Source organism: Quercus robur, chromosome 2, assembly GCF_932294415.1.
Source record: "Quercus robur chromosome 2, dhQueRobu3.1, whole genome shotgun sequence".
Classification (NCBI taxonomy): domain Eukaryota; kingdom Viridiplantae; phylum Streptophyta; class Magnoliopsida; order Fagales; family Fagaceae; genus Quercus; species Quercus robur.
The window spans coordinates 30,330,427-30,339,283 of record NC_065535.1 but is presented as its reverse complement, the minus strand read 5'-3'; the positions used below and the strand labels follow the sequence as shown (position 1 = coordinate 30,339,283).

The following is an 8,857-nucleotide window of genomic DNA, read 5'->3' as shown; positions in this document are numbered from 1 at the left end:
TTCATGACAGTACTAGGCATTTTACGTGATTGTCGTACTCCCAAATTGATTTCTATAACATAACACAACAGCAGCCATGTCTGTGGTTATTGAACAAAATTAGGTCAAAGAAAAAGGGTGGAAAAGATTGGGGGCTGATAAAAGAGGACATCAACAATACACGTGGAGAAGGGTCCTACAAGACTTAAACACGTGGAACCCCAGAATGAGGACTCAGCTGACGTGTGTCGACCAGGACCACTGAACCGTTCCCAGAGATTGTCTGCGAAAGAAAAGGAAAAGTTAAACATTTACCAAAAATAAAAATAAAAATAAAAACACTCCCACGTGTCCTATGGTCCCTAACAAATTAACAATGCTATAGTATATACGCAACCATTTTTCTTTTTTCTTTTTTAAAGAAAAATACGCAACAAAGTTTACCATGCAATTTTAAGTTCACAAGTTTTTAGTAGTTATTATATTCCCTCATTATTCACATTACTTTCTTACTTATTATTAAAAAAAAAAATTGTCAATTTTTTTAGAATAATAATATGTTCACAACATTTTATAACAAATCCAAATCTTAGGTGACATTGTTATTAGAACATTCACACGTATTCTTGCAAAAATTTATATTTATTTTAATATAAGAACCTACTTTTCTATTTTACATAATCATTTTTTAAAAATATTTACGTTAAATTATCTATTCTATTGTCTATTTTATTAGAATATCAATTTGTTTTTGGATTTTTTAATTGTTTCTCTCTTCACATGTTACAATTACCATCCACTATTTTCCTCAATTCTCGTGAAACACAATGAATGAATGAAAAATGCATATACACAACTATAGTAACCATGTAATTACTATAACTAAGCATTTACTAATGTTAGTGATTTTTAAGGTTGATTGTCAAAATTTTGCTTTTAGGCTATTTTGCATGGACTACTTATGCAAATGCTCTTAGTGGGTAAAAAAACTAATTTTGTGATGACCAAATTAAAACCATAACACCTTATTATCTGGGTTTTGTTGCTTTTTTTTTTTTTTTTTTTGGAGAAAATCTGGGTTTTGTTGCTTATTGTGAACATGAACGTTACTCAAAATTCATTTATTTTTGATTTGGTCTATACTTTATACTATTTTGCTGGTCCCCACATCCCCAATGGCATACCACCGTAAATACCCACATACACAAGGTCAAACTCAAACCCAATTTAAATAAAAGAATAAAAGAAAAAAAGAAAAAGAAAAAAGGTTCCAAGAATTCTGCCGGTTTAGCTCAAGCCAACCCTGTTGCCTGCTTCGAAGCAGACAACGATAGGGACGGCAACAACTAACGGTAACGGAAGCCCATCACCTAACGTCTTCCGTTAAATCCCCACGCTTCCCAATTTTTCCGTACACTCCATCAATTAAATTAAAAAAAAAAAAAAAAAAAATCAAATCCCACCACTATTCCCCAATGCCGACCGTTATCTTTCTCACGGCACTACCACCACCACCTTTCCGTTACTTTTAACCACACTCTCGAGTTAAATCCCAACCACATTTAGTTAAAGTCTCAAAAAACAAAACACAAAAGCAGCAGCAACAACAACAACAACAACATACATTGTCACAACTCACAACATAGTCGCGTAGAGTGTATTATAAGACGCGCGCAAAGCGGTTTTGTGGGATTCTCTTCGTAACGCCGTTTTTCTCCACCTGAGATTCTCTAGAGAGAGAGAGAGAGAGAGAGGGTGGTTTTGCGAGCTTCAAAGGTGGTTTCGTAACGGTCCGAGGTGGTTTTGCGTTACAATTTGGATCGCAGTCGTTACGAGAAAGGGAAAAGTCGGAGCTTTTCTTGTGTGTAATTAACGGTTTTGGTGTAGTTAATCAATAATTAGTGTTAGTTATTATCTGTATATAATAAGTTAAAATCAGGGTCTGACTCTGAGAGACTTGAGAGAGAGAAAGAGTTAGGGAGAGAGAGAGAGAGAGAGTGTGTGTGTGTGTGTGTGTTGTGTTTTAGTTTTGTTTCTCTTCTGGGATTTTGGTGTACAATGATGGCGAATCGGGGAGGGTCGTTTTCGCAGGCAAATATTGCGGCGGGTGAAGGTGAAATGAAATGGCGGTTGAGCCGTTAAATTTTTTTATTTTATTTTTTTCTTTGGAGTGGGGTTTGTTTGGTTGATTTTCCGGGAAAATGTTGAGAAAATTTTGGTTTTTTGAACTTTGTCAGGGTGTTTGAGAGATGAGCTGTACGTGGAGCTATGGAAGGCTTGTGCGGGCCCACTTGTGGACGTGCCTAAGTCCGGCGAGAGAGTCTTCTATTTCCCTCAGGGTCACATGGAACAAGTAAGTGTTTTTTTTTTTTTTTTTTTTGTGTTTTGGGATCAGGTTCTGTTTGTTTTGCTGGAAAGCTTCTGTCTTTCCCGGAAAAGTCAGAATGGATGGTTGTTTTTTTTTTTTTTTTTTTGGTCTTGAATGTTTGAATAGAAACCTGGGGGGGTTTTCCATTTTTGGGTGTGTGTTATTTTTGGTGGGAAATGAAGAAGAAATTAAAAAAGTTTCTATTTTTGAGCTTTGTAGTTAGAGGCTTCAACAAATCAAGAGCTGAATCAGAGGATTCCACTGTTTAAGCTTCCTTCGAAGATTCTTTGTCGTGTTATTCACGTTGAGCTTCTGGTATTTGACTCTCTCTCTCTCTCTCTCTCTCTGATTATTTTGTTGTGTTTAATTTTTAATTTTGGTTCATTTCTGTTTGGTTACTGAGAAAATGGAGGAAAGAAAATAGAGTGGTATGGTTTCTGGGTCTTACTAAATATAGAAAGCCCAGATCAGCTGGACCAATTGATTGAACTAGGCACAGTTGAATTGGGTTTTTTACTTTCATTAGTTTCCAAATTACTCAAAGTTTGGGACAAAATTTAAGTAATTCTCCCTATTTGTTGCATTGTTTAAACAAGAAAATAGAACACTGGACTTCTAAAAATTGTTTGTTCGGAAGAACTTATTTTGAGCCTTTTTTTTAGGCTGAACAAGATACGGATGAGGTTTATGCACAGATTACTTTGCAGCCAGAATCAGAGGTAAGAACCAAACGTCTTTGTTTCTGATTTCAACATCTTTTAAAGTTATGGGCTGAAAAAAGTTTTGTGCTGTTGCTTTTGGTTTTGGTTTTGCTTGACTTGTATGATTTTCAATTGTGTAGCAAATTGAGCCTACAAGTCCTGACCACTGCCCTCCTGAACCACCAAAACCAACTGTTCACTCTTTTTGTAAAGTTTTGACTGCATCTGATACAAGCACCCATGGCGGGTTTTCTGTTCTCCGCAAACATGCCACTGAATGCCTTCCCCCACTGGTAATGATTTTCTTTTTTTAGATTAGTGGTTTTCGATGTTCTCTCTCTCTGTGTTACTGATTTCCACAACTGAATTTACTTCAGGATATGACCCAGTCAACCCCTACTCAAGAATTGGTTGCCAAGGATCTTCATGGTTATGCGTGGCATTTTAAACATATTTTCAGAGGTAATCAATTTTATCTGCTAGTAAATCTTGTCCTTTGTTGTTCGGGTGTGGTTCTACTAATTTAGTAACAGATGGTTTTTATCCCTTTTGAGTTAATTGAACTGTCCCTGGTGAATTAGATTTAGACATGCTGCTTGAAGAAATCAGACAACCTAATCTATACTTTTGTTTTCATTTAAATGAACAGGTCAACCACGAAGGCACTTGCTTACAACAGGATGGAGTGTGTTTGTGACATCAAAGAGATTAGTTGCTGGGGATACCTTTGTATTTCTGAGGTATATACTGTACTTTGTTTTTTTCTTCTTGTCTCTTTATTATTCTTTTTTGTTAGATGTCTATTTCCAATGTTACAAAGCTTTAATTCATTAATGAATTGGTTATCTAGGGGAGAAAATGGACAATTGCGTGTTGGGGTAAGGCGTCTTGCCCATCAACAGAGCAGCATGCCATCATCTGTGATTTCAAGTCAGAGCATGCACTTAGGAGTGCTTGCAACTGCATCTCATGCTGTTTCAACCCAAACTCTCTTTGTAGTCTATTATAAGCCAAGGTATCAAATGTTACTTTAAAAAAAAAAAAAAAAAAGAACTAGAAAAGATGTCTTTGTTTAATAATTCCTGTAAAGTATATCACATCATTGAGTTTATTTGCTTTGGCAAAAATGATTAGGACAAGCCAGTTCATAATAAGCCTGAACAAGTATTTGGAAGCTGTTAACAATAAAGTTGGAGTTGGCATGAGATTTAAGATGAACTTTGAGGGGGAGGATTCTCCAGAGAGAAAGTAAGAAAATTCCAAAACATATTACTATTAGTTTGTTTGTTGTGCAAGTTTTCTTAGAAAGATTCTTTTTCTGCATTTTTGATTGATCAGGTTTTCGGGCACAATAATTGGGACTGAAGATATTTCTCCTCATTGGGAAAAATCAACATGGCGATCACTAAAAGTAATTTATTTTTTCCCATTTTCCTCGTTACTTCAAATTAATATGGCCATCCAATTTCATCATTTTCTTCTTTATATTAGGTTCATTGGGATGAACCTGCATCAATTCCAAGACCTGATAGGGTTTCACCATGGGAGATAGAACCCTTTGTGGCTTCTATACCTGCAAGCCTAACTCAACCTGCCATGGCAAAGAACAAAAGGCCCCGAACACCCATTGAGCTTCCAACTCATGGTGAGATAAACATTTTTTTTCTTTCATTCCATTTGCACTTTTCACCTGATTAATTGGTTACATTCTAAGTACCTCTTCACTCTCTCTCTCTAACTTTTAGATAATACTACTTCGACTACATCAACTCTCTGGAATTCTGGATTGACTCAGACCCATGAAATGACACAACTTATGGCTGAAGGCAAAAGAAGTGAAAACCATGTGTGGCATCACAAGCAGATAGATATTAACAGCAACAGCAACTCTATTTCAAGGACTCAGACTGATGGGAGCCGGTTTTCTTCTCCCCATGCATGTGCTACTCAGCATTTATTTCAGGAGATGGTGGATGATAGCAAATGTGTCTCTGCTTGGCCTGCTCACCTAGGCTATTCAACTCCACACTCATTAAAACTAAACAATGATCCATTGCCCGACCCTGTAGAAAAAGCGAAGAAAACTGAAACTGCTACTAGTTACCGAATCTTTGGTTTTGAGCTGATTAGTCACTCTACAGGCTCACTTCCTGTAGAGAATGCAACTGTGCAACCAGTCAGTGTGTCTAGTGGCTCCACAGAAGGACATGTCAGTACCCTCTCAGCAATTGATTCGGACCAGAAGTCTGATCTCTCCAAGGGTTCTAAAGATAGGCAACTGGGACAGCTGCAAGTGCCGTCAAAGGAGATTCAGAGCAAGCAAAACTGCTTTGCTTCAACCAGAAGTCGCACCAAGGTGCTGATTGGAAAATGATTTATTATTTAATAACAAGATTTTATGGCCCTTGTACAAAGTTCTGAAAGAATTTTTTTTATTTTTTTGTTTGGTCTTCGAATTTGCAAAAGGTTCAAATGCAGGGGGTTGCTGTTGGTCGAGCTGTGGACCTAACCATGTTGGAAGGATATGAACAGCTTATAGATGAACTTGAGGAGATGTTTGATATCAAGGGACAGCTTTGCCCTCGTAATAAGTGGGAAATTGTGTATACTGATGATGAAGGGGATATGATGCTCGTGGGAGACGATCCATGGCAGTAAGTTTCTTCAATCCTATCTGTGACAAAATAAAATATGATTCATACTGAAATGTTTGGCTGTTTCTATATGACATGTTCCATAGTTTTATGTCCTTTCTCTATTGCAAAATAAAAAATATGGTTTCATATTAAAGTAGTGAAATTATTTGGAGTTTTCTCTATGAAATGTTCCTCAGTCCAGTGTTTTTAAATTTTTGTTGTAATTGTCTTGCAGGGAATTCTGTAACATGGTGAGAAGAATCTTAATATGTTCTAGCCAGGACGTGAAGAAGCTGAGCCCAGGAAGGAAACTGCCTATTTCTTCCATAGAAGGCGAAGGGACGGTTATAAGCTCGGAGTCAGCAGAAAATTGAAACATGTCTTTGTTTAGTTTATTTGCGTCTTTTCTTTTTGGTCAGTCATTGTTGTTTGTTTGTGGGGAGAGAAAGTGGGTTTATTTTTTGTGCTAGGACATGTTTGAAGTTGGAAGGAGAAAAAGACATACTGGCTAATTGATGGCTCATTTTTAAGAGTTAACATCTTGAAACTCAACAAGCTCATTATGCATTAGTGGGGGAATTAGAGAGTCTAGGCTTAGAAAATCTTGTGCATACTTAATGGGAAATTGTGGTGGGGGTGGCAGTGGGGTTGCTAGTGAGTGGGACTCACACTCACTGTGATATAAGGGTACTGAATAATTAGAGGGGTTTGGGTGAGTGGGTGTTGGCATTCAGTCTTTGTTTATTGTGATTGTAAATAGTGTTATTTAACTGTAATCTTGCTCTTTAGCGAGTGGAAATTGGCATGGTTTCTTCTTTAGCTATATTGGCTCTTTTTTTTTGCATGATGTAATTAAATTACTAGGCTTTATAATACAATACTGAGAGGGAGAGAGAGAGAGCCCCGGGCCTTGGCTGGATGGCCTAGCCGGCTGTTGTTCTTGTCGCCTTATGCATGTTCAATTATATCTTGATTGTACCATGAAAGGAGCGTACTTGTGATGGTTTCAGGAGATGCTCAAAAACTGTGGGAAGGGTATTAGGCATACCTGTTGGTTTTAGGGGACCCAAGCCGGCTGTTGTTCTTGTCGCCTTATGCATGTTCCATTATATCTTGATTGTACCATGAAAGGAGTGTACTTGTGATGGTTTCAGGAGATGCTCAAAAACTGTGGGAAGGGTATTAGGCATACCTGTTGGTTTCAGGGGACAATCTACCTAGTGGCGAAGCCAGAATCTATATATGATATATGCACTTACACAAATTTATGTGAATATATAATATTTGAAATCAATTTGAAAAATTAAAAGAGATTCATTTAAATACTAAGTGATATTTAATGTAATTATAAAAAATTAAAATAAAATAAAAATCTACAAAAAAAGAAGAAGCTTATTCATGACATTGTATTTATTTATTGAGATATTTATAACATGAGTGATCTATTTTTTTAATTTTTTTTAGAGCCAAAACTCAAGTTATAAATGAAACTATAGTAGTTAGATAGGTACTAAGTGCAATATATGTGAATTTCTATTATTTTGGTTAATGTGTTCCCATAAAATGTTCAAATTATAATATGGTATAGACAAACTAAAAAAAAATTCAGTACAAGGCATCTAGTGGAGGACTTAAGGTTCCTCAATGATTCATTTAGAAGTTATGTTTTTTTTAAGACCAAAAAAACAAAGTGACATTTAATAAACCCAAAAACAAAAAATAGACGGGAGTATTTAATGATAAAGGTATTTTTTCACCTTTTAAAAAAATTGTAGGTATTTTTTAGGTGGGCCAAGGAGGGCAACTCCCACACCACCCCCCCCCCCCCCTCCCGGGGGCAAGTGGGCGGGGGAATCTACACCATGTGTTATGGGCCTTCTGGCTCCTTCTTGCTATTGCCAGTGAAGAGGATGAGGCAGGTAGAAAGGTCCATCGGCCTAGAACTAGCAACATCGATGAAAATCGCAAATTTGGAGTTGGACAGTAGTGAGAATAGTGGAAAAGATTTGAGGTTGGAAAATGGTGGTGATATGAAGGAGGTATAGTGATGGCAATTTTAGGGTTGTATAGTTGGATCAGATTACTCAGTTCTTTGACACCAAAATCGATGACCGATCGATGAGATTTAGGTCTGACATGTCAAAAACTGCCATCGACCAAAGGTTGTTGTTGAAACCTTTTGAACCTTGTTAGTTTGGTTCTATCCGATCAAATTTAGGTAGGATGTCAAATTTGTGGACACCCCTAGTTGCTACCCATTGAAGTAAGGAATCATGACATATATGTTTGAAAATGATTCAATTTTGAGAGAGTTGAAAAAAACCTATTAGGGAAAGGTCCTCTTATTGCTTTTATGCCCACATCGTATATAGTCCAAACTTTCTCATAATGTTCATTATTGAACTCAAGAACCGCTTCAATGGGCTCATAACCTAGCCCTTAGAAAATACTACAGCCCTAGGTGGGTGAACACTACCTCCTTTCAACCCTTTGAGCTAATTTTAGTGCAAATATGCAAATAAACTATATGCTCATTAGTTTCTCTCGTCCAATGGTCCAGGCAGCCAAAATTTAACTTCAGGTGGGCCGGGGTTTGTCCCCCTAGGTAATCACTCCTTTTGAGTTACTTAGGACTTGTTTGGTTTAGGGCTTACTCAGTTTTCATAACTCAGTACTCAATTTTCATAATTCAAACTCAAAATCCATAACTCATAACCCAAACTCCACTATCACTTAAAAAATCCAACACGTTTGTTTGGTCACAAAACTCAGTCATATATCTCAGTTTTTAACTCCACTTTATGCCAAAATGATGGACCCACCCACTAACAGTACACAAAACGTTATGGTTGCTACCCATGTCCCTTTTCTTTTTTGCTCTTCATCCTTTTTCATATTCTCCAATCAGAAAACCCATAAAATGCAGAGTAGCCGATACACCCAAACGAAGCTCTACCACCACCAATGACAAACCCATAATCCACCACCATCAACCAAGCTCCACCACCACCAACGGCAAACCTAGAAACCCACTACCACAACCTCCACCACCAATAGCCCTCAACACAACCACAACCTCCACCAAAAAATCCAAAAGAATAAAAATCCAAACCCACCAATAACCCTCAACCAAAACCACAACTTCCACTAAAAAATCCAAATGAATGCATAGA

At 37.1% G+C, this 8,857-nt stretch overlaps 1 protein-coding gene across 1 annotated transcript; it reads left to right on the top strand.

Annotated features, from left to right (window-relative positions):
- Positions 1-1,582: 1,582 nt before the first annotated feature.
- On the top strand, positions 1,583-6,507 carry LOC126713279 (auxin response factor 9). The gene is made up of 14 exons (XM_050412990.1): positions 1,583-2,092; positions 2,217-2,332; positions 2,567-2,662; positions 3,010-3,066; positions 3,189-3,341; positions 3,426-3,510; positions 3,698-3,788; positions 3,899-4,063; positions 4,183-4,296; positions 4,387-4,459; positions 4,540-4,693; positions 4,794-5,404; positions 5,515-5,702; positions 5,920-6,507. Exons 1-14 carry the CDS (start codon positions 2,038-2,040, stop codon positions 6,056-6,058), a joined length of 2,097 nt encoding a protein of 698 aa, XP_050268947.1. The 5' UTR covers positions 1,583-2,037; the 3' UTR covers positions 6,059-6,507.
- The last annotated feature ends 2,350 nt before the right edge of the window (positions 6,508-8,857 follow it).